The sequence below is a fragment of the Phacochoerus africanus genome, chromosome 14 (assembly GCF_016906955.1).
Source record: "Phacochoerus africanus isolate WHEZ1 chromosome 14, ROS_Pafr_v1, whole genome shotgun sequence".
Classification (NCBI taxonomy): domain Eukaryota; kingdom Metazoa; phylum Chordata; class Mammalia; order Artiodactyla; family Suidae; genus Phacochoerus; species Phacochoerus africanus.
Window position 1 is genome coordinate 26,768,546 of NC_062557.1, and position 23,890 is coordinate 26,792,435.

Genomic DNA, 23,890 nt, shown 5'->3' on the forward strand with positions numbered 1-23,890 from the left:
AAAATAAAGCTATTTTCATTGTTGGGTACATGGGAGAATTGGCGGGTAGACAGTCCCTAGGGGACCTGATTTAATGAGCAAAAAGACCGATATTTAATTAACATATCAATGGCTGGCATGCCAACTGATGGCTCCAAAAATCTTGAAGTGTAGATTCTCTTAAGTAGCCAAACTGTCATCCGAAACATTGTTTACAATTCTCCCACTTAACTAATGCTGAAGAATGGAATGATTACAAATACCAAAGGCACAGGAGATGATTAAAGGAGGTTTTATTTAAGTGCCATCAAATAACTGCATCTCCTGTACTTATCACAGTTTAGCATTCCCTCATCAAGCTAATCTTCTGGCAACTTCCAAACCCTTTGATCAATGCTTTCAAACTTTAAAAAAAATTTTTTTTAATCTTTAAATTTTTTTTGTCTTTTGTCCTTTTTTATACCGCGGCACCCACGGTATATGGAGGTTCCCAGGCTAGGGGTCTAAGAGGAGTTGCAGCCACCAGCCTACGCCACAGCCACAGCAATGCCAGATCCGAGCCGTGTCTGCAACCTCCACCACAGCTCAGGGCATCGCCAGATCCTTAACCCACTCAGCAAGGCCAGGGATCGAACCCGCAACCTCACGGTTCTTAGTCGGATTCGTTTCCACTTCGCCACGATGGGAACTCCTAAACCGTTTCTTTTTTCAGACTTCTGTGTAGTGATTCTTAAAGTCTTCATTGCAAATCTTCAGTCTTGGCATTGTTCTTTTTATTGCTTCCTGCTCACAGAGCTTGCGCCTGGCTACCCTGGGCGCTGCTCTCCGTCTTCTTCCCTTTTCTTTCTCAGTGCACCTGCCAGGTTTGGGGGAGGGTTCCAGGGGTTCAGGCCTTGTCTCTACGGTGCTTGAACATGTCAGATTTTCCAAAAATGGTAGGACGAGCTGATGAAACGGAAAGTTGGACTGCACTTGCTCTTTCTTTCGCAGCATTTATTGAGCATTGCTGGGTGTCCATTGCCGGGCTAAGGGTTCAAAGGTGAAGAAGGCATGATTCCAGAGAAATCGCAACCGAGTATATGAACAGTACGCGACTGCCCAGTGCTAGGGAAGCCTTTGGGGAGGATACCACCAATGAGAAGGGGGAGTGGAGCAGAGGAGCAGCTGCTAAGTGTTGGGCACAGGAAAGAGCTCGTGCGAAGGTCTAGTGATTCTCTAAGTGTGTTCCCAGACTAGGAGCTTCACCATCACCTGGGAACTTGAAAATTCGAATTCTCGGCTTCCACTCCCGACCTACCAGAGCAGAAACTCTGGGAATGGGGAACAGCAATCTGTTTTATCAAGTCCTCGGGGGTGATTCCGACAGCACCCCGTCAGAATCTGACAGAGAACCACGGCTCCAGTACAGGTCAGAGGGTGCTTAGAGGAGAGTGAAAGCAAGACTTTGCGAAGGGCCTCAGACGCCAGTCAAAGTAGTTAGACTTTGTTCCTTAGGTGCGGCCTCCAGGGTTTTTAGGCACGGGCTGTGGCACTCAATCTCCCCCAACTCAGCGCTTCTAGGAGCTCCAGCATTCCCTGTGCATTCGAGGACTGCGCGAGAGCTGATCTGCGCGGGGCTGAGCTCCCCCATCCCCAGCGACACCAGGCGGCTAGCCAGAGAGAGGTCGGGCCGCAGACTTATCCGCACCCTTGTTCCAGGAGGAGGTGACCACACACGTAGGAGCTGGTGCAGGGACCGAGACGCGGAAGGTACCGCCCGGGAAGCAGACCTGGAGAGGGAGGCCCGAAACCCGCTCCAAACACCGGGGAGCAGAGGCCGGCAGCTCCGCGGGCCCAGACTCCGCCCCTGGCCTGCAGGGCGCGGCATTTCGGGCCCGCGGGCCCCGCCCCTGGCCCCGCCCCCAGCGCGCGCCAGTCCCTCCTCCCTTGGGGCAAGCCTGTTCTGCCCGCGCCCGTGCGCGCGCCCGCGGCCGGGTTGCAGGGCTGGGCGCGCGCCCCGCGTCCGGGGCAGGAAGATGGTGGCGAGCGCGCGGGTGCAGAAGCTGGTTCGGCGCTACAAGCTGGCAATAGCCACGGCGCTGGCCATTTTGCTGCTACAGGGCCTGGTGGTGTGGAGCTTCAGCGTCCTGGAGGACGACGAGCCGGGCGAGGTGCTCCGATGGCCGGGCGGGCAGGCGGGCAGGCCCGGCGCGGGGGCGCGCGGGGTCCTGGCGGGGCTGCAGGCGGCCCCAGCCGGGAAGTGGGGCACCCGCCGCCTGAGTCTCGCACGAGAGCGGCCGCCTGGAGCAGGACTTCAGACCCCTGGCGCTCCCTTCCCAGGAGGGCCCAGGGCCCTGTGCGCGGGGGCGGTGCGGGACCCGAAGGCCCGGGCCGCGGGGGACAGGGGCCCAGGAAGAGGGGAGCAGGTGTTAGTGGGGTGGTCTCCAGCCAGCGGAGCAATGAAGGTCAGGCGCTAGTGGCGGAGAGTGGGGCAGGGAGGCGGGTCCGGGTCCGAGCCTGCTCGGGAGATGGGGAGCCCCAGGCCAAACTTTCTGAAGTTGGGAGGGGGCGGGGGTTTGCGCGCCATGGGCAGAGGAGTGGGGCGGAGGGACCCCAGGAATCCATGCCCAGCCCCGCCTGAGGGGCACTGGCCAGTGGGGAAGTAGAGCTTGGGTGTGGAACTCTGACAACTGAGGGAAGAGGCAGTGACCCCAGGGGAGAGAATTGGAGTGTCCCTGAGGCGTGGCTTCTTCAGTCTGGGATCTGAGGAACCTGCTGGGTCTCCAGGAGTGGCTGGCAGAGGGCTCGAGCTGGTGAGATGGCCTCAGAACATTAGGAATTGGGGGCTGCCCCTCGAAGGGTGACAGCAGTAGCTGGTTTAGCAGAGCCCCAGGCCTGGGGCAGGGGCAAACCCTGTCCTGCTGAGTCCCTAGGCCCTTGCCCGGAGGGTCTCACTCACTCTTGGCTGTTGTGATTTCAGCTGGAGGTCCAGACCTGTCTTCCCTAACATGGTCGGAGGGTCCAGTGGGGTCTGGGACCACCTTGGAGGATGGGGGAGGATAGGCCAAACTCTGGCCCTAAGCTTTGGGCCAGAGGGCAGGCCTTCTCTGCCCTCATGCCTTGGTTCTGGTGCCTGTAGGGCTCTGTGTCAGACCCTCTGCTGGCCATGTCCTTTCGGGCCCCTCCACCTGGACAGGTGAAGGCCAGAGGAGCCCTGATGTCCGCTTCCCCTTCCTGCATCTGGGCGGACTGGAAGGCCTGGGGTGGACACTGGGAGCTGCCTTTGCCTTTTTGGAAGAACCAAGAGACTGGGATGGTGAGGGGAGCTGGGACAGTGTCACATGAGACCCCAGCTCCAAAGGGAGCCGAGGGTGGGGGGTGGGGGAGGCTGACTCTGACATCTGAAAGGAGTGAGCTGTGGTCGGGTGATTAGGAGGAAGGGGAAGAGAATATTCTGGACTCAGTGCGTGAAGATTCTTTGGGCAGATAAAGCATTCTGCGATGGAAGGGGCTGCCGAGGAGTTGGGTAGTCCTGGGACCCTGGATTATGTGAGAAGAGGCTGGTGACCCCCCCTGGAGAGGGGCATGGCAAAGCCTGGGAGGCTGCTCAGAAACAAATGGCCCTGAGCCGCTTGGCTCTGTGAATCTCTGGATAGGCTGAGAGATTGTCCAGGCCTCAAAGTCCCTGCTGTTCTGCCCCCAGCCTCGGGGGGGAGGGGAAGGGGGCAGAGAACTGGGGCAGTAGAGTCGCCTGGAATCCTGCCTCCTACCTCCTCGTCCAGCTTCCTAGCAGAACCCGATAGGGGGAATCCCTGGACTAGAATGGAAACAAGATCCTTGATGACCTAGAGGTTGTGCAGTGCAAGTAGCCATTGGTGCTTGAACCCCTTCGGCAGCCACCTCAGGGTTGCCGCAGCATAACCTGGTGCTCTGGACGGTGAGTGTGGAAGTTGGACCACCCCACTTCACCATCCAGTGCTGCTGCTAGTACGTGATGTGACCACCAGCAAATCACCTAAGCTCTTTCAGGTCCTCATTGGTATCCCCTGCCCCCAAGATGGAAGTAATAATAGCGCCTCTCTCATTGGGTGATGCCTGGGAAGTAGTTGCAGGAGTTGCTGGCACATGCTAAACTGTCGGTAAATAACTCTTATTATGTCAACACTGCCCAATGGTAGTAGGGATTCAGTCAGTCAGTCAACAACTATTAAGTCCTACTTCATACCATATATTGTGCTCATAATACCGGGGATACAAAAATTAACTAGGAGTTCCTATTGTGGCTCAGTGGTAACAAACCCAGCTAGTATCCATAAGGACGCAGGTTCGCTCCCTGGCCTCTCTCAGTAGGTTAAGGATCCAGCATTGCCATGAGCTGTGGTGTAGGTCACAGGCATGGGTCAGATCCCGTGTTGCTGTGGCTGTGGTGTAGGCTGGGAGCTACAGCTCTGATTCAACCCCAAGCCTGAGAACTTCCATATGCCGCAGGTGTGGCACCAAAAAGAAGAAAGAAAGAAATTAATAGACGAGGTCTTGGTCCTCATGGGCAGACAGTCTGCAGGGAGAGGCTGACCGTGAAAAGGAAACGCAGTAACAAGGGGACCGGTTTAGAGAGGTGGTTGGGGAAGGCTTCTGCAGGATGTGGCCTGTGCACTGAAAGCTCCAGTCTGGGGAATACGTGGCCAGCGTTCAGGCAGATGAGCCTGAGGACAATGGGCTTAGCTGGAGGTGATTTCAGGGAATGGGAAGGCGTGTATGGTGGGATCCCAAGAAGAAGCTTCCGGAGTTAGTCCAGGCACAGCCTGGAGATGCAGAGAGGCTGAGGCTTTGTTCTAAGTGCAGGGGGAGAGCACTTAGTCCAAAGGGGTTTTGCGGCGGTGGGATGAGATGTGCATTTAGACGTGTGCTCTGCCCGTCTATGGAGGGGCTAGAGTGGAGACAAGAGATGACCATTAACATCCAAAGAGCCGTTTTATGGTTTTCAAAGCGCTCACAAATGTTGTCTCACCACGTACTTTTAACACGGTCTGAGAAGTCCAAAGGTGCATTGCTGGGTCCTCTGTCTCCGTGGCTCAGAGAAGGATTCCAAGGAGAAGCTGCAAAGCCAGAAAATGGCAGAGGACTTTGAATTCCTCCGTCCCCAGTGGGGAGGAAGGGGCCTTGGAGGCCAGAATATATCCAGGCAATTGTCAGAGGGCTAGTCCCCGTCCTCAGTAATTAGAGGGGACTCTGGCCTCAGGGGCTACTGGGGGCAGCTCCTCTAGGGGCACAGTATGGGGCCTGCGGCTGCACCTGTGCACATGCTTGGTGTGGGGCAGTGGTGAGGGCTGGCTGCTCCCCGCCCCAGTTCCTTGCTGCTGCCTTCTGGTCCCCCAGCCTCCTCTGGGATTGTCCTTCTCAGGGTCAGCCAGCTCCCTGCTGCAGTGCAGGCCACCGTCATGCCCATCTCCTCCCACATCCCGTCCCCCACCACCGCTAGCCTGGCCCCATGCCCCAGGCCCTGCCCTCCTGACCAGCTTCCTGACTCGCTGACACTGGCTTCCATCCTGAGAGCCCACAGCTCTTCTGCCATCTCTACCCACCTAAGCTTGAACATGTCTTTCTCTGCCCACCGTGTGGCCAGGTCAGACATCACTAGGTTGATGCACCCTCAGTTCAGTGGGGCCGCCGCCACCTTTCCGGGGGGCTGCCCGGTCCAGGGTGCCCTCCCCAGTGTGGTTGCAGCAGGGGGTCTGCTGCCGCTTCCCTCACCTCCCTCTTGCAGGTGTTTTTTCCTCAGATGGAGCTAACTATCCCCTGCTCTCACTGGGTGCCTCCCAAGAGATCAGAGGCTGCCAGGTACAGAAGGCTTGGGTGCCAGGGTATAGGGGTGGCCCCTGGATAGCCCTAAGGTGGCTGTGAGTTTGTCATGTGAGGCCCCTGCCACGCTGGCCGGGGAGGAGAGGGAGGTCCTAGCGAGGGGAGGGGCAGGGAAAACTCAACCCAATGGTCCAAAGTGTCTAAAGACCTTGGCTTCTCTCCTGACCTCACGTTTGACTGTTTCCTATTCCCCTTTGTTTAATGCTAATGATGATAACAGCATTAACTAAACGCTGAGCCTGTGCCAAGAGCTCTTCGTTCATTCATCATTCATTCATTCATTCATTCATTCTACAAATACTGCGTGTCTCTCATTGCCAGACATTCTTCTGGGCTCTAGGAATATATCCCTGAACAAAACAACAAAAAAACCAGCCTTGTGGACAATACATTCTTGAAAAGGGAGAGACACAGAGTGACATAATACACACTTACACATATAAATAAAGTACATTATAGGATGAGAGATGGTAATATTTGCTCTGGGAGAAACAAAGTGGAGGATGAGGGAGGGCTGGAGGTTTTTTTTTTTTTTTTGTCTTTTTGCCTTTTCTAGGGCCCTTCCCTCGGCGTGTGGAGGTTCCCAGGCTAGGGGTCGAATCGGAGCTGTAGCCACCGGCCTACGCCACAGCCACAGCAATGCGGGATCCGAGCCGCGTCTGCGACCTACACCACAGCTAACGGCAACGCTGGATCCTTAACCCACTGAGCGAGGCCAGGGATCGAACCTGCAACCTCATGGTTCCTAGTTAGATTCGTTAACCACTGTGCAGTGACGGGAACTCCAGGAGTTTTAAATACAGTGGTCAGGACAGCCTCCCTGAGAAGAGGCCACCTGAGCCAGGGGCTGTGGGGACACCTAGGGGAGAGCATTCCAGGCACAGGGGACAGTGAGTGCCAGGTGGGATGGAGGGACGCTGACAAGGCCACTGTGGCTGGAGGAGAGTTAGCCTTGTTAGGAGGTGAGGTCAGAGAAGGGAGGGGGGCAGCCACACGCGGCTCACGTGGCCTTTGTAGGCTCATGTAAGGGCTTTGGGCTTTGTCCTCAGAGGGGGAACCATGGGTGGCTTCAGGCAGAGGCGTGGTGAGATGGGACTTGTTTTAAAGGGAATCCTGAGAGTTCCCGTCGTGGCTCAGTGGTCAACGAATCCGACTAGGAACCATGAGGTTGCAGGTTCGATCCCTGGCCTTGCTCAGTGCGTTAAGGATCCGGCGTTGCCGTGAGCTGTGGTGTAGGTCGCAGATGTGGCTTGGATCCCGAGTTGCTGTGGCTCTGGCATAGGCCGCTGGCTACAGCTCCAATTCGACCCCTAGCCTGGGAACTTCCATATGCCATGGGAGCGGCCCTAGAAATGGTAAAAAAAAAAAAAAAAAAAAAAGGAACCCTGGCAGCTGTGACGGGAGGGGACTGTAGGAAGCCAGAGTGAGAGCAGCTTCTAGGCAGGGGTGGTAGCCTTGGGGCAGTGAGAGGTGATCAAATTCTGGAGGTGCCCTTAAGGGCACCCCAACAGGGTTTACTGATTGCCGAAGTGGGAGGGAAGTGAGTCAAATCTGACTTCCCAAAGTTTCGGGCTTGAGCGCCTTGAAGGATGGAGTGGTCGTTAACTGGGATGGGGTGGGCTGAAGTAGGAGCCAGCTGGGGGACCATCAGGAGCTCACATTTGGGGGTTGAGCGCATGGTCTCTGAAGCTCCCAGGGGAGGCATCAGGGAGGCTGGCAGTTAGACACCTCAAGGTTCAGGGGAGCGATCCAGGCCAGAGAGATCTGGAAGTGGATGGAATTAGGAAATGGAATGAGGTCTCCTGGGAAGCCAGGATGAGGAAAGACCCCAGAGTAGCCTTGGAGTTAAGGAAGGGTCAGCCAAGAGGGCTGATAAAGAGTGGCCAGGGGGACAGGGAAAACACCAGGAGGGCATCCTGGAAGGAGGCCGAGGGAGAGGGGTGCTTCAGAGGCTGTGGTCCAGCGAGTCATGCTGCTGGGAGGCCAGGCCAGGAGAGGACTCTTGCACAGAGAGTGCTGAGAGAGGAAGGGGACAGCTGGCGGAACCAGCTCTTTCTAACTGCGCTGTCTCCCGCTCTGTCTCATTGGACACTCATTCTTGTATTTTATAGCTGAGAGCACCCGCTCAGAGGTGGGTACCTGTGGCAGAGCTGGGCAGGGAGCTTGGGAGACTGCAGGCTAGTCTCACGGTGCCTCTCACCCCTCCATCCCTTCCATGTCTCACCCACCAGACACCAACCTGACCTCCTATGTTCCAGCCACTCCGCTAAGCACTGGGGAGATGGGGCTGACATGACAGCCTCTCCCAAGGGGTCAGTGAGCTAGAACATCCTGCCATGGGGCAGATGGGATGGCTTCACACAAGGGGACTCAGGGCTGGATCTTACAGGATAGATGGGATTTGGTCAGGCAGGGAAGGGGAGTTCCCATCGTGGCTCAGCGGAAACAATCCACTAGTATCCAGGACACAGGTTTGATCCCTGGCCTCACTCAGTGGGTTAAGGATCCAGTGTTGCCACGAGCTGCAGTGTAGGTCGCAGACATGGCTTGGGTCTGGTGTTGCTTGGGGCTGTGGCAAAGGCCGGCGGCTATGGCTCCAATGTGACCCCTAGCCTGGGAACCTCCATATGCCACGGGTGCAGCCCTTAAAGGGGGGAAGGGCGCGGGGACAGGAAGTTCCCAGGTGGTACAGCAGGTTAAGGGTCCAGTGTTGTTACTGCTGTGGTGTGGGTTTGATCCCTGGCCTGGGAACTTCCACCTGCCATGGGTGCAGCCAAAAAAAAGTGGGAGGACAGAGAGAGTTGGGAAGAGGGTGGGTATACACACTTCAAGGGTGACAGGACCATCTAGGGAAGTGCCTGGGTTTGGGTAGAGGCTGCAGGAGCCAGGAAGCAAGCATGGAGCCATGGAGGTAGAGCGCTTAGCTTTTCCTTCAAGAGTGACCCTGCCACAAGGAACAGTGAGGTCCCAGCCTCCAGCTGCAGTGCCTGCAGGCTGCACCTCAGCCTTCTAGCTGTGGCCTTGCACCTCCTGGGCCACCCACACCCCCCCGCCTCTGCGGTGGTCCTAGGGCTCCCATCTCCAGGCCCTCTTTGCCCTGGAGCTTCCCATTAGCTGGCCAAGGCCCTCTGTAAGCCAAACTGTCTTTGGAAGCACTTCCTTCCCCTCCTTGCACAGATGTCAAGCCGGCCTGGCCGTCTGCAGGCTTTCTGCTCCTGCTTCCTCATCATCCTGAGATGTGACTCCCGCCCAGTAAAGCTCTTGCACTCTGACTCTCTTGCTCTCTGTTTCCCAGAAGACACAGGCAGTAAGGGGGTCTCAGATTTCACCTCTCTCCTCTGCACCAGGCAGGACCCCTTTGCTCGATTGTGGCCTCTGCACTCCCACGTGGAAATACTGTAGTCTGCAGGATGCTTTCCTTCTGAGAAAAACTGTCTCTTCCCAGCCAGGACTGGGCGGAAGGACCAGTGTTCTTGTGTCTTCTGCAGGGCCCTTACGCACTTTTCTTGTGAAATATGTGGATGTTCACTTTCATATTTGCTGAAAAAGATAGTGGTTTCTGAGGCAGTCTCCTTGCCCGCCCACTTGCATCTCTCACAAGCACCCTGTCTTAATAAGGGTGCCTATCAAAAAGAAAGAAAGAGGAAGGAAGGAAAGAAGGAAGAAAGAAAGAAAGAAAGGTATTTGAACCCAAGGCATAAAAGAGACGTAGTGCCCTGTGATCTGTGTGGTCGTGGGTATGGAGGTGCCATGATGCCCGGGCGCTGGTCTCAGCAGAAGTGCTGTAGAGTCCTTGGGCGAATCGTGCTTTTCTAGCAAAGGGTGGCAGGGGCTTCTAGGCCCAAGGCCAGCAGGAGGCTGTCCCAGTGACCTGTGTCTGCCTATTTTTTACAGAAAGGAAGGCAGAAGAAGCCACGGCCACTAGACCCCGGCGAGGGCTCCAAGGACACAGATAGTTCAGCTGGGCGGCGGGGCAGTGCGGGCAGAAGGCATGGGCGCTGGCGGGGCCGTGCTGAGAGCCCCGGCGTGCCTGTGGCCAAGGTGGTACGGGCAGTAACCAGCCGGCACAGAGCCAGCCGGCGGGTCCCGCCCCCCCTGCCCCCAGAGGCCCCAGGCCGCCAGAACCTGAGTGGGGCAGCGGCCGGGGAGGCCCTGGTTGGGGCAGCTGGCTTCCCGCATGGAGACACAGGGAGTGTGGAGGGCGCCCCCCAGCCTACAGACAATGGCTTCACGCCCAAGTGTGAGATCGTGGGCAAGGATGCGCTGTCTGCACTGGCCCGGGCCAGCTCCAAGCAGTGCCAGCAGGAGATCGCCAACGTGGTGTGCCTGCACCAGGCCGGGAGCCTCATGCCCAAGGCTGTGCCCCGGCACTGCCAGCGGGCTGGTAAGCGATGTGTGGGTGGAGGGGTGGCAGCCTGGGAGGGAGCATGGCAGGAACCCTCACCCCTGTTTCTCAAGGGGGAAAGCTCAGAGGGGCCCACCTCTCTGCCCTAAGTGGCAGAGATGGAGCTGGGGCCCAGGAGCCTCAGGCTCCAAGTCCAGGGTTCTTCCTCTGGGAGGCAGGCAGCCCCCTCTTCCTCTCTCGCCTGCATTCTGCCACCCAGGATGGGACCTCACCAATGGCCTTGATTTCTGCTCTCAGGGAAGATGAGTCCTGGCATCCAGTGGGATGAGCCCCGGGTCCAGCAGCCCGTGGACGGCCCCCCAGTGCGGATCGCCTACATGCTGGTGGTTCATGGCCGCGCCATCCGCCAGCTGAAGCGTCTCCTCAAGGCTGTCTACCACGAGCGGCACTTCTTCTATATTCATGTGGACAAGGTACCATGGCCGGGGCAGACCAAGGGCACCTGAGTGAGCAGAGCAGAGCCCCAGAAGGTGACAGACAGACAGTACCTCTGACCTGCTTTCAGGTGGCCTAGAGATGGGGGAGCAAGCCAACACCAGGTGACACGGCCGCTTTGGAGCTGGAGCCCTGGCCTGTGCCCTCTCCATTCCGTGTCGCTTGTACTCTGCCCTGGGTTGGGGTGGGATGGGGAGGTCGTAATGCTGGGGGTCCGTCTGCCCCTGTGGAGTTGCCATCGCCATCTCCAACTCCCACAGCGCTCCAACTACCTGCACCGCGAGGTGGTAGAGCTGGCCCGGCAGTACGATAACGTGCGGGTGACACCCTGGCGCATGATCACCATCTGGGGTGGGGCCAGCCTGCTGAGGATGTATCTGCGGAGCATGCAGGACCTGCTAGAGGTGCCCGGCTGGGCCTGGGACTTCTTCATCAACCTCAGTGCCACTGACTACCCGACCAGGTGTGAGGTGGCGCTCTGAGCCCTCTGGATGGGAGGGGGGGGCCCCATCTGGGCACTCAGAGTCCTTCCCTCCCCAAAGCTTTATTCTGGGATCTGCACGGCCCAGATGTGGTCCCTTGGCCCCAGCCATGTTTTAGGGGAGGGGTTGGTAAAAGATGATGTGAGGATTGAGTGACACGGGATGGGAAGAAGGAGGAGCCAGAGGTCTGTACTGGGGGTCCTGGGTCAGACAGCAAGGGGTGGAGCAAGGACGGGGTGGTCTTCCTTGGCCCACACCCCAAAGCATCAACCTGGGGTAGAGCCCTTGGTCAGAATGGCTCTCAGTGAGACAGGAAGGAGCCCAGGAGTGAAGCTCAGGATGCTGGAGGGCCGGTAACTGAGCCACCCTCACAAAGCTGCCCACACCCCATTTCCTCTCCAGGACCAATGAGGAGCTGGTAGCTTTCCTGTCCAAGAACCGAGACAAAAATTTCCTCAAGTCCCATGGCCGGGACAACTCCAGGTGAGGGGGTAGGGGAGGAGGCCTCAGCCCTGGGTTCCAGAGTTTCCAAACCAATCACAGATTGACAGAGTTCCCGTCACGGTGCAGTGAAAATGAACCCAACTAGGAACCATGAGGTTGCGGGTTCGATCCCTGGCGCCGCTCAGTGGGTTAAGGATCCGGCGTTGCCGTGAGCTATGGTGTAGGTTGCAGATGCGGCTCGGATCTGGCCTTGCTGTGGCTGTGGTGTAGGCCTGCGGCTACAGCTCCAATTGGACCCGTAGCCTGGGAACCTCCATATGCCGCAGGTGCAGCCCCAAAAAGACAAAAAAAAAAAAAAGGACGGATTGAGGAGCACTCGTTCCTAGAAGGGTGGGAGCCAGGGCCCCATCCTGCAAGACCTTTGGCCACGGGCCTGACTGCCTCCCATAGGTTCATCAAGAAACAGGGCTTGGACCGGCTCTTCCATGAGTGCGATTCGCACATGTGGCGCCTGGGCGAGCGGCAGATCCCAGCGGGCATCGTGGTGGACGGCGGCTCGGACTGGTTTGTGCTGACACGCAGCTTCGTGGAGTACGTGGTGTACACCGACGACCCGCTGGTGGCCCAGCTCCGTCAATTCTACACGTACACACTGCTCCCAGCCGAGGTGGGTGACCTGGGCCCGCCCCCAGGCTGAGGAGGGCGCATGGTGGGTGGCCATGGCTCACCGTCTCCACCCTGCCCTGCCACCTGCAGTCCTTCTTCCACACGGTGCTGGAGAATAGCCCGGCCTGCGAGAGCCTCGTGGACAACAACCTGCGGGTCACCAACTGGAACCGCAAGCTGGGCTGCAAGTGCCAGTACAAGCACATCGTGGACTGGTGCGGCTGCTCCCCCAACGACTTCAAGCCGCAGGACTTCCTCCGGCTGCAGGTGCTTCCCCGTGACCCCCAACCTCCGCCCCTTGGTAGGGCCTCATCCCAGGTCTTTTTTTTTTTTTTTTTTGTCTTTTTGCCATTTCTAGGGCCGCTCCCATGGCATATGGAGGTTCCCAGGCTAGGGGTCCAATTATAGCTGTAGCCGCCGGCCTACACCACAGCCACAGCAACGTGGGATCCGAGCCTCGTCTGCGACCTACACCGCAGCTCACGGCAACGCCGGATCCTTAACCCACGGAGCAAGGCCAGGGATTGAACCCGCAACCTCATAGTTTCTAGTCGGATTCGTTAACCACTGAGCCACGATGGGAACTCCCTCATCCCAGCTTTTGCCAGGTTCTTTGCAGGGTCAGAAATGAGTCAGCGTGGCCCGGTCAGAGGATCTGAGGGCCGTGCTCTGGGAGCACCCCTCGGGGATCAGCCCTGGGAGGCTGATCTCTAAGCAGGGCCGGGAAGGGCCCCTCCCCTGCCATGTTCTCTGGCACCCTCCAGCCTCCTTCACCCTCCTTGCCTCTCCTGCTCCAGCAAGTCTCCAGACCTACCTTCTTCGCCCGGAAGTTTGAGTCGACTGTGAACCAGGAGGTACTGGAAATCCTGGACTTCCACCTCTATGGCAGCTACCCCCCTGGCACCCCAGCCCTCAAGGCCTACTGGGAGAACACCTACGATGTGGCCGATGGTCCCAGTGGGCTCAGTGATGTCATGCTCACTGCTTACACCGCTTTTGCCCGCCTCAGCCTGCGCCATGCCGCCACCGCTGCATCCCCACTGGCCGACCCCCTCTGCAGGTGAGACCTTCTTCTGACTTTTTGCAGACCCCCAGGGTGTAGAGCCCTACGAGGATGCCAGTTGGAAAGAGACAGCCCCTGCCCTCAGGGACCCCTCCCAGTTCGAGGCAGGGAAAAAAATGCAAATAAAACAAAGATGGCAAGAGCCAGGCGCATAGGTTCTGTGGGTGTGAGATTTGGGGCAAAGGAAGCACCTGGGGATGGGACTTGCCAGAGCCCCCTCCCTGGGATTCCAGGCCATGTCGGGTGTGCTGATGGCCTCTCCCTTTCTCCCTGCTGGAACCTTCTTAGGTTTGAGCCCAAGGGCTTGCCGTCCAGCGTGCACCTGTATTTCTATGACGACCATTTCCAGGGCTACCTGGTGACGCAGGCGGTGCAGCCCTCAGCCCAGGGGCCGGCAGAGACGCTTGAGATGTGGCTGATGCCCCAGGGGTCGCTGAAGCTGTTGGGGCGCAGTGACCAGGCCAGCCGGCTCCAGAGTTTGGAGGTGGGACAGGTCCTCCCCTTGCTTTCTCCTGACCCCCAGCAAGACTCAGGGAGCGGGGAGAGAGGGACAGACACCAGGGGAGGGCTAAGGTCTGGGTTTGGCCTTTCCCGACTGGATTCATGGGTCTTCTTTCCCAGTGATGGCAGCCTTGGGTGCACAGAAGACATGCGGTCAGCAGGGAGGGGACTGTGGTTTCACTACAAGCCCAATCTTCTGAACCCCAGGGAGCTGCTTCTAAAGGGACTCGGATCTTCCAATTGGGCCAGGAAGTTAGGCTTTTGAGTGTCTCCTAGGTCTCTTCCTCAGAGGCCTTTGCTTTGTGTCGGGGTGATCTCTGGGCAGGGCTTCGAACCTCATCCCTGCCTTACTGCCCCCAACACTGCAGAGCAGATCAGAGCAGGAGCCTAGCATGAATCTCAGAGAGATGTTACAGAAATCATAGTTTGAGGAGTTCCCTGATGGCGCAGAGGGTTAAGGATCAGGCGTTGTCACTGTTGTGGCTTGGGTTGCTGACACGGTGTGGGTGTGATCCCTGGCCTGGGACTTTCTCCATGCCATGGGCCTGGCTGAAAAAAAAAAAAGAAAAGAAAAATAATCCTAGTCTGAACCCATCATTTTGCAGATGGGGAAACGGAGGACCAGAAAGAAACAGTGACTGACCCAAGGTCACACAGGATTTAGAAGCAGCGGCAGGGAGAGAGAAGGCCTTTACCCCAGCTCCTACCCAGCTGCTTCCCTCCCTACAGGTTGGCACTGAATGGGACCCCAAAGAGCGTCTTTTCCGGAACTTTGGGGGGTTGCTGGGGCCGCTGGACGAGCCTGTGGCCATGCAGCGCTGGGCCCGGGGCCCCAACCTCACAGCCACCGTGGTGTGGATCGACCCCACCTATGTGGTGGCCACGTCCTACGACATCGTGGTAGACGCGGAAACGGAGGTCACGCAGTACAAGCCCCCACTCAGCCGCCCCCTGCGGCCGGGGGCCTGGACGGTTCGACTGCTTCACTTCTGGGAACCCCTGGGTGAGACCCGCTTCCTCGTGCTGCCCTTGACCTTCAACCGCAAACTACCTCTCAGGAAAGGTAAGGATCTAGTTCCCAAGTGATGCCCAGGAGCCAGACAGGATAGGATGTGCCAGGCAGGGGACCCCGAGAAGCCGACCATCAGAGGAGGGGGAGGGGGAAGCTTGCGGCCTTGATCCTCCCCTCGCTAAGCCTCCCGTGGCCCTGTGCTGCGTGTGGCGCTTTGGAGTCAGGCAGACTGGCTTTAGATTACAGCTCTGCTGCTTTAATTGGGCTTTTATTCTTGGCAAGTTTTGGCCTTCCTGAGCCTCAGTCTTATTACATATCGGTAAGAAAGCGTAATTCACCTGTTGGAGACCTGGGTGTGTGAACACAAATCCACTCCACCTATAGCTCCAGTGAAAAAGGGGACATTATTGGGAGAATGGAGGCCTTTCCCCAGACAGCCCAGGAAATGTCTCAGCCTCACTGGGAACCCAAAGTGCTCTCTCACTGCCTCTGGGGCCATCTTGGCCCTCATCCTGGGTTCTCCCCGAGTATCAGCCCCAGGCTCTGACTTCTTGATATGTGATACATGGCCTCTCGGTGCAGCAGAGACTAACCAGGGCCTCTTGGTCCCCCAGTTCCCCATTTGGGGGACAGCAAATCTGCTTGGCCATCCTCCCAGTCCATTGGTAGCCACGTGGGCAGGGGCCACATGGCCCTTTATCCGCTTGGCTGAGGCTAAGAGAGCAGACTCTGAACAGAGGCATGGGCTGCAGGTTCCTGCAAGGGGATCCTAACCCAGGTTACCCCCTGGGAACTATTAGGGATATTAGGAATATTAGGGACTGGGATGTAATTCGTGCTCAATAAGTTGGTAGAGGTTTCCTTCCTCTGGCCTCGTTCTAACACAGAAAAGGTGGGTCAGAGCAGGGCTAACCCAGAGGAGGATGGGGTACTGGGGTGGGGTGGGGCGGCAGCTGCAGCAGATCAGAAAGGGCAAGCTGCACCCATGCTCTCCTGGGACTCACGGCCTGATGGAGGAGATGGGAGGAAGAATGGAGGCAAGCTTTACAGCAGGCGGCTACTGGAGCTGAGCCTCAAATGGGCTAGGTTTTTTTTTTGGTCATTTTGACATTTCTTGGGCCGCTCCTGCGGTATGTGGAGGTTCCCAGGCTAGGGGGTCGAATCGGAGCTGTAGCCGCCAGCCTACGCCACAGCCACAGCAACGCGGGATCCAAGCCACGTCTGCAACCTACACCACAGCTCACGGCAACGCCGGATCCTTAACGCACTGAGCAAGGCCAGGGATCGAACCCACAACCTCATGGTTCCTAGTCGGATTCGTTAACCACTGAGCCATGATGGAAACTCCTGGGCTAGATTTTTAATAGGCAGAGAGGGGTGTGCTAAACTGAGGGAACAAAGTTGGCAGGTGTCTGGTGCCTGAGGGGAACAGGAGGTGGAGGATAGCACAATGCAGGGAGTGGCGGGAAGGAAGGTTGGCAAAGTAAGCAGAAAGCCACAGCTGGAGGGCCTGGTACTAGGCTTCTCATGGCTCTGGGAACCGCTGGAGGTGGTTGAGAAAGGGCCTGGGTAACACCAACCAGGCCATGATCAGAAAGTAACCTTACTTTTAAAAGTGCCTTGCTGGAGTTCCCGTCGTGGCGCAGTGGTTAACGAATCCGACTAGGAACCATGAGGTTGCGGGTTCGGTCCCTGCCCTTGCTCAGTGGGTTAACGATCCGGCGTTGCCGTGGGCTGTGGTGTAGGTTGCAGATGCAGTTCGGATCCAGCGTTGCTGTGGCTCTGGCGTAGGCCTGTGGCTACAGCTCCAATTAGACCCCTAGCCTGGGAGCCTCCATATGCCGCGGAAGCGGCCCAAAGAAATAGAAAAAAAAAAAAAAAGATAAAGGTGCCTTGCACTCACTGTTTTATTTAATCCTCAAGTTGGGGATTCAGGGATTACCGTCTTGATTTTGTAAAACTAACAGTTTTGCAGGCACAAAAAGGTCTGCGGATTAGCCCAAGGTTACTCAGCAAACTGCGACTCAGTGGAAAGAGCTGGGACAGGAATTGGGGTGCCCAGACCTGACTCCCAGGGTCTGGCCTTTGTAGAATCATTCGGGCAGGGCATGCTTACTCCCTGCTCTGCACCCCTAGATGATGCCAGCTGGCTGCACGCCGGGCCCCCCCACAACGAGTATATGGAGCAGAGTTTCCAGGGCCTGAGCGGCATCCTGAACCTGCCTCAGCCAGAGCCCGCGGAGGAGGCTGCCCGCCTGCACGCAGAGCTCACGGGCCCCGCGCTAGAGGCCTGGACAGATGGGGAACTGAGCGGCTTCTGGTCTGTGGCTGGACTGTGTGCCACGGGCCCCTCGGCCTGTCCCTCCCTGGAGCTCTGCAGACTGACCAGCTGGAGCTCTCTCTTTCCCGACCCCAAATCGGAGCTGGGGCCTGTCAAAGCAGATGGGCGACTCAGGTAGCAGGGCCCCAGCCAGTGCCTCCGGCAGACCGGGGGAATTGCACCTTACAGACAGCGGAGGGGTGTCCCCCTCACGGGCAAGAACCAGAGGCCCCAGCAGTACACCCACATCAGCCATCAAGAACCCGTAGAAGACAGGGAAGGTGGGCCTAGTGTTACCACTGCTGATGGCTCTGCCGGGGACCAGAGGTGGGCAGAAACGTGGGGAGAAGGGCTCCAGCCTCCATGGCCCACTCTTCCACCTTCCCCTCTAATTTTTTTTTTAAAGGAAAATGGGTGGCGGGGGGCTGAACTGGAACCAGAAGACGTGCAATAGGGCTCAAAGCAGCCCCAGAAAATGGGCCAGGGCTCTGGGGAGCAGGGGCCTGACGAGCCCATCTGCTGCTGCTCTGGAGGAGGCTGGGCCTGCCTCGCTCTCCAGGGCCTCATCCCCCAGCCTCGGCCTGTGGTGCTCACAGCCGAGGCGCTGCAGGAGTGCAAGTGCTATGCCAGGCTCTGAGGCCCGGAGAACAGGTGACTTAGGGGAGCACGACAGAGCTGGGCTCTCATGGGTCAGCCTCTCCTCTTGTAGCCAGGGGACCATAGAAGAGAGGGTAGGGCTGGCTCTAGGGCTTTCCAGCACACGCTGCCCCTTGATGGGCAAGGCAGGGCACCAGGGCCTACTGAGACCATTGCAGAGTTTCCCAGGTACCCAGAACTGCAGGCAGGGCCCGGGCTTCCGCCCTGGAGGGGCGAGCCCTCATGAGCAGCATGGGAAGAAGACTCTGCCAGGGCTCTCAGGAGAACCTGGAGCAGCATTGTGCCTGAAGCTCAGTGTGAAGTCTGAAATATGCAACAGAAGAAATATATCTCTATCTCTCTAAACTGAGCCTCTGTGTTTTTCCTCCTGGGTCTCGGAGAGCCTTCTTCTCCTAAAAGTCTTGGCTGGTACTTTGGCAGAAGCTGGAGGTCTCATTTCCCCCAGAGTGGGAGCAGTTCAGAACCATCCAAGAGCCGGAAGGGACCCAAGAACCCAGCTAACCCAGATCCCTCTTTTTCTGATCGGTCAACAGGGCCCAGAGAGGCTCAGAGACTTCCTCACTGCTACCCAGGGGGCCAGCGGGAGAGCTGGTTCAGTTCTCTGGAGTCCTGACCCAGCACTTCCCCGCTGCCAGGCTGAGGCCGAGGCTGGTTTCTCTGCCTTCGGTGTCCCCAGGGCCCATCGCAGAAGCCCTCATCGCTCTGTTTCCTGCCCAGCCCTGAGTTATGGGGCATCCTGAAGAACAGAGGCAGTCCCAGCCAGGGCCTGGTGGTTACCATCGTCCCTTTAGGGGCAGGGGCAGCGGTGGCATGGGTTCCTGGGCCCAGCAGCAGGACCTGGAAGGGCCATGTTTGAAGAGTTTGTCTCAAGCCCTTTCTCCCCTCCGGCGCTTGTGCCATTGTCAGCAAGGGTTCGGCATCAGTCCTTCACACCTTACTTAATGTGGGAGCAAGGGTGAAGGTTTCAGACCTTCAAAATCACCCTCTCGGGAGTTTCTGTCATGGCACAGTGGAAACAAATCCGACTAGTATCCATGAGGATGTGGGTTTGATCCCTGGTCTTGCTCAGTGGGTCAGTGATCCGGCCTTGCTCTGAGCTGTGGTGTAGGCCGAAGATGCGGCTTGGATCCCTTGTGGCAGTGGCTGTAGTGCAGGCTGGCAGCTGTAACTCTGATTTGACCCCTAGCCCTGGGAACTTCTATGTGCCGTGGATGCAGCCCTAAAAAGCAAAATAAAATAAAATAATATCACCCTCTCAGCCAGTCATCCTGACCTGGGTCAGCTCAGTTTGGGGAACAAAGGGTTCAGTTTCAGCCCAGGCTGTCACATGTCAAGTTTTTCATGTTGCCAGCAGAGGGCACCCCTGACCAGCAATAGCAGTCCTGAGGTTGCTGTTTGTTCAGCCACTGCGTTGACCCCACATGTAATATTTCATTTAGTCTTCACAACCCTTTGAGGCACGCTTTTTTTTTTTTTAATGGCTGTACCTGTGGCATATGGAAGTTCCCAGGCCAAGGATCGAATCCTAGCTACAGCTGCAGCAATGCTGGATCCTTTCACCCACTGCTCTAGGCTGGGGATTGAACCTGCACAACCACAGCAACCTGAGCTGCTGCAGTCGGATTCTTAACCCACTGTACCACAGCGGGAACTCCTGAGGCAGGCACTTTTATTATTTTCATTTAGCATGTCAGGGAAGTGAAATGATAAGCCCAATGTCCAAGCTATTTGGTGGCTGCAGGCTCCAGATGGAGGCAGGGGGTCTCCATTCTCACTGGAGTCTCCTGCTCTCCTAAGGTGGGTAACAAGGAAGGAACGGAGAGCAAGAACTCCAAGGAAATAGTGTTTGCTTTGAGGGTTGTTCTGGCCCCTATTTTATTTAGTTAGTTTTATTTTTACAGCCGCACCTGAGGCATATCGAAACTCCCAAGTGAGGGGTGGAATCAGAGCTGCAGCTGCCAGCCTCCACCACAGCCACAGCAACGCCAGATCTGAGCCACATCTGCAACGTACACTGCAGCTAGCGGCAAGGCTGGATCCTTAACCCACTGAGGGAGGCTAGGGATGGAATCCACATCCTCATGGATGCTAGCCGGGTTCTTAACCCACTAAGCCACAACGGGAACTCCCTGGCTCCTATTTTAAAGAATGTCTGAAGCTCGACTCTGGTTCTCTAAAAGATTTCTTTTTACATTAACCTTTAGATCAATGTAAAAAACATTAATAACTGGGTTTGGCCTATCAGGCACAGCAGTAGATATCAAAACATTTAGACTCTGCTGGCTAAAGATTCATAGACCAGCCTGCAGCTTTAACCCTAGCTGTGGCTATGCTGTTATTGGGCCAACAACAGTTTTCAAAGACTTATTTTTGGAGTTAGGTGGCACATGGACTCTGTTTCAGCCCCTGTCACTCCTATCCTATCACACTGAGTCCTGGTCACTCAGTCACCTGCTGTGAGCATTTTGAGCTTGAACCTTCAGCCCAGTGGATCAGGATCCTGAGGGTTTGGAGTTAATGGGTCTGAGATGGCAACCCAATACTGGTGTGGGTTCAGAGCTTCCCCAGGCAATTCTAACTTGAAGGTTGGCAGGAGAACTGTGAAATCCAGCCCACCCCTACTGCTCTGGCCCCATGCATTTAGAGGCACTGCAGGACAGGGTGCAGACTCCATGACTCCTGACGCGTCCAGGAGGCAGGGGTGGTGGTAGAGGCCCTACTCGTCCCTCCTCTCCCATCCGGGCCACTGAGGCAAGTGTGATGGCAGCTCCTCTGGTGGACAGTGTTCCCCGCCTGCATCTTTCTGCAGGGTTAGCTCAGCCTGGAGGCGAGCTTTTTGAGGCTTCGAAATCATCCCCTGGCCAGGCCCCTGGAGTCAAAATCAGGATAGGAGCTGGGCGAAAGTTGGTTGGGGCTGGGGGCCCTGGGTCCCCAGAGCTGCACAGGAATGCCTTGGGGGGGGGGGGGCGGCGGGGAGGGGGGGAACCTGGCCAGAGAGGCTTTTGTATGTTGTGGCATTTTGTATTTTGTGCCTGGTTTCTAGGACAACCATGGACACCTTAGTTCCATCAGAGCTGGGAGCAAAGACCAGAAGACAGCCAACTGGCACCTGGAGCCCAGTTTCCTGGGCTGATGGGAAGTGGAGGGGGTGCAGAGACAGGCTGAGGGGGGTAATCAGGGCTGAGAAGTGCAGAGATCTGGGTGAGGTGGAGCTCATGGGCTATCTTCTGGGTTTAGCAGAAGCTGATCCTGTTCCCGTGAACACCTTCTGCAAGGTGCTGAGGTGCCAGGCCTGCAGAGGGCAGAGTGGAGTGCCATCCATGGAGCACTAGATTCTGGCCTGCTTTTGACCTGGCAAGCGGGGACAGAAGCCCTGGAGATGCGTTCACAGATACCCTGGCTCCAAATGAAGCTGCTCCTCTGGGCCGGGGCCCCTGGGTTGGGGGTAGCCCGCTGAGGTCCGGGGAGAGAGCCAGTCCTGTGGTTCTGCTGTCGTCAAGGCACACTTTCTTGGCACCCCTCTGCCACTGCTGCTCCCCATGCAGAGATTATCATGGACAAGAGCCTCCTGGCCCTAGCTGTGACCACTGGTGAGTATCTACCACCGTCAAGAGTCCCAGGAACCTCGTGGCCCCTCACCAGAGGCCAGAAGCCCAGCCTTTTCACCTCCAGGGTCACCTAGAGCAAGCCACTAGGGAAGAACACTGTGCATGGTTGGCATATGAACCCTGAAGTGGCGTCCCTGCTGAGTTCTATGATGCCACCGTCTGAGAGCAGAAGAGGGGCTGGGCGCCAGGAGGCTGACTCTGGCCTCTCGAGTCCTTCCTCCCCCAGGTCTGCAAATCCAGTGTCTAAGGGTGTCTGCCCCTGCACAAGCCCTTCTCCTCTGTAAGTCTGTCCCTCTGTAAACTCCCTCCCACCCATCACTCCTTCCCTGGGCTGGAGGAAGACAGGACAGGACATAGCTGCTCTGTCCTCCCTCACAGATCTCTGCTGCAGCAGCAAAAAGGGAGCTATCTGACCCTCAGTTTCCCCTGCATGTCAAGCTACTAGTCCCAGCCAGCCATTTTTACCCACTTCTAGAGTGGAATTCCAGTCTAGGGAGGTGAAGGTGGGGCCGTGAATGCCAGGACCAGGCTGAATGAACCGCTGATGGTGCCTCTGGGCGAAGAGTTTCATGCCAATGTGCTGCCATGCCACGTCCTCTGCTCTTGTCATTTCTTCTAGAGCCCCAACCGATGTGTAAACACCCCTTACCCACCAACCCCTCCCCTTCAGGCGCCCCCACCCCAATCTCAACAAAAGGCCACCTGCCCTCTGCTCAGTATGAAAGGGGCCTTTGAATCTACTCTACGGATGTTGCTTCTTCCAGTCTGGGTTCCCTTTGGGCCAGGAAGCAGTGTGGAAAGGGTTAATAACATCCTGGCCAGCCTCCTCCCTGGCCCTGGGGAAACAGGACCCAGTGCTGGGAGCTGCTGGTGAGGACAATGGCAAGCCTGGAGCCATCAGAACTACATGGTGATGACCTACTGTCAGTCCTTTTCCCAGGGAGGGGGCACCGCATGGGATGCCAAGTGCAAAAAAAAAAAAAAAAAAGCAAAAGAAACCTTCGGACTAGCAGTGTTTCCAGGCTCTGACCCCAACTCTGAGGACCAGACAGGATGGAGAGGTGGGAACAGGCGTCCTCTGACTCTCCCACAATGGTCGTCAGAGCTGGCTGCCAGTTCATGAATGAGCTAGTTGTCAGAAAGAAGTGGAATTTCTTTTTTTTTTTTTTTTTTTAATTTTCCCACTGTACAGCAAGGGGGTCAGGTTATCCTTACATGTATACATTACAATTATTTTTCCCCCTTAAATTTCTTTTTATCAGTGCATTTCCAAAATGCTGAGGGTCTGGGCTTCGTGCCTTGGACTGGTGGAGAGAGAACTAACAAGATGGGGAGAGGGACATGGGGACAAGAAAGGGTTTGGGTTCTGCTCTTGCTCACGGACCCCAAACCTGGAGCGTCACTGTCATCTTTCATGCCCCTCTCCTTGCTTCAGCACCACAGGACGCCCCGCTGTGACCAGGCAGTGGACGGGTGCTGAGTCCCAGGGGATGCAGATGTGGGAGGACCCCTGGGGCTGCCACTTGGGAGTGGGGTAGGGGGAGGTGCCAGCTGCAGCACTGATGCTAGGCTGGCGCCTAGTGTGGCTAGAAACGGACGGGAGGAAGGCTAGAGAGACTTTTTGGAGAGAAAGATGTGTGGTACCCTGATCTTAGACTCACCCCGGGGGGGAAGGGGTCCAGATGGAAGGTGGAGAACAGCTATTCAAGCCTGCCCGGCTCCTTTAGTCACAGGGCTATCTCGGCTGGGGGTGGGGGGGATTCTGTGCGGAGCTGCCAGCAGGTACCAGCCACCCCTCGGGAAGCCAGCTTGCCTGCCCAGCTGTGAGTGTTCTAAAGGCAGCAGCAGCAGATGCACCAACTGACTGCACCGTGCTTCTGGCTCTGGGCCTGTAGAGGTGAAAGTTCAGCCCTCCCACCCTTGAGTACCCTGGAGAACTGAGTTTTTGTTGGTTTTTTTTTTTGTCTTTTTGCCATTTCTTGGGCCGCTCCCATGGCATATGGAGGTTCCCAGGCTAGGGGTCCAATTGGAGCTGTAGCTGCAGGCCTACGCCAGAGCCACAGCAACGTGAGATCCGAGCCACGTCTGTGACCTACACCACAGCTCACGGCAACACCGGATCCTTAACCCACTGAGCAAGGCCAGGGATCGAACCCACAACCTCATGGTTCCTAGTCGGATTCATTAACCACTGAGCCACAACGGGAACTCCAAGAACTGAGCTTTTGTCCCTTACTTCCCTACTGTATATAAATGCCCAGAGCCCCTGGAACTGAGGATGGGGAGCCTGAGGATTTGGCTAGAGGCCCCACGTCCCCTCTTTGGGTAGACGAAAGGATGGTAGACCCCAGTCCAGGGAAGCGACTTAGGACGGGTTCCATGGAAGAGTTCCCATGGACCCAACAGTTCTAAGACTCAATTTGTTTCCAGGAAGGACTGTCACTGGGGGAGAGGAGACACAGAAAGCCAAGTCCAAAGAA

The 23,890-nt window shown here is 56.9% G+C and overlaps 1 protein-coding gene across 2 annotated transcripts; it reads left to right on the forward strand.

Moving 5' to 3' along the window:
• The first annotated feature begins 1,938 nt into the window (after positions 1 to 1,938).
• On the forward strand, positions 1,939 to 18,147 carry XYLT2 (xylosyltransferase 2). 2 transcript variants are annotated; one of them, XM_047757355.1, is made up of 11 exons: positions 1,939 to 2,129; positions 9,712 to 10,201; positions 10,460 to 10,635; positions 10,918 to 11,120; positions 11,542 to 11,622; positions 12,034 to 12,250; positions 12,340 to 12,516; positions 13,047 to 13,309; positions 13,601 to 13,799; positions 14,543 to 14,876; positions 16,962 to 18,147. In XM_047757355.1, exons 1-11 carry the CDS (start codon positions 1,995 to 1,997, stop codon positions 17,282 to 17,284), a joined length of 2,598 nt encoding a protein of 865 aa, XP_047613311.1. In that variant the 5' UTR covers positions 1,939 to 1,994; the 3' UTR covers positions 17,285 to 18,147. The 2 variants fall into 2 exon arrangements, with proteins under 2 accessions (XP_047613311.1, XP_047613312.1); XM_047757356.1 differs by having other exon boundaries at positions 13,601 to 13,796.
• Positions 18,148 to 23,890: the final 5,743 nt, after the last annotated feature.

What these genes read in the sequence shown, in the direction of transcription:
- XYLT2 (XM_047757355.1), top strand. Translation starts at nt 1,995, where the DNA reads ATGGTGGCGAGCGCGCGGGTGCAGAAGCTGGTTCGGCGCTACAAGCTG. An exon ending in AGGACTTCCTCCGGCTGCAG is followed by an intron (nt 12,517 to 13,046) that starts GTGCTTCCCCGT and finishes CTCCTGCTCCAG; the next exon opens with CAAGTCTCCAGACCTACCTT. An exon ending in CAAACTACCTCTCAGGAAAG is followed by an intron (nt 14,877 to 16,961) that starts GTAAGGATCTAG and finishes CTGCACCCCTAG; the next exon opens with ATGATGCCAGCTGGCTGCAC.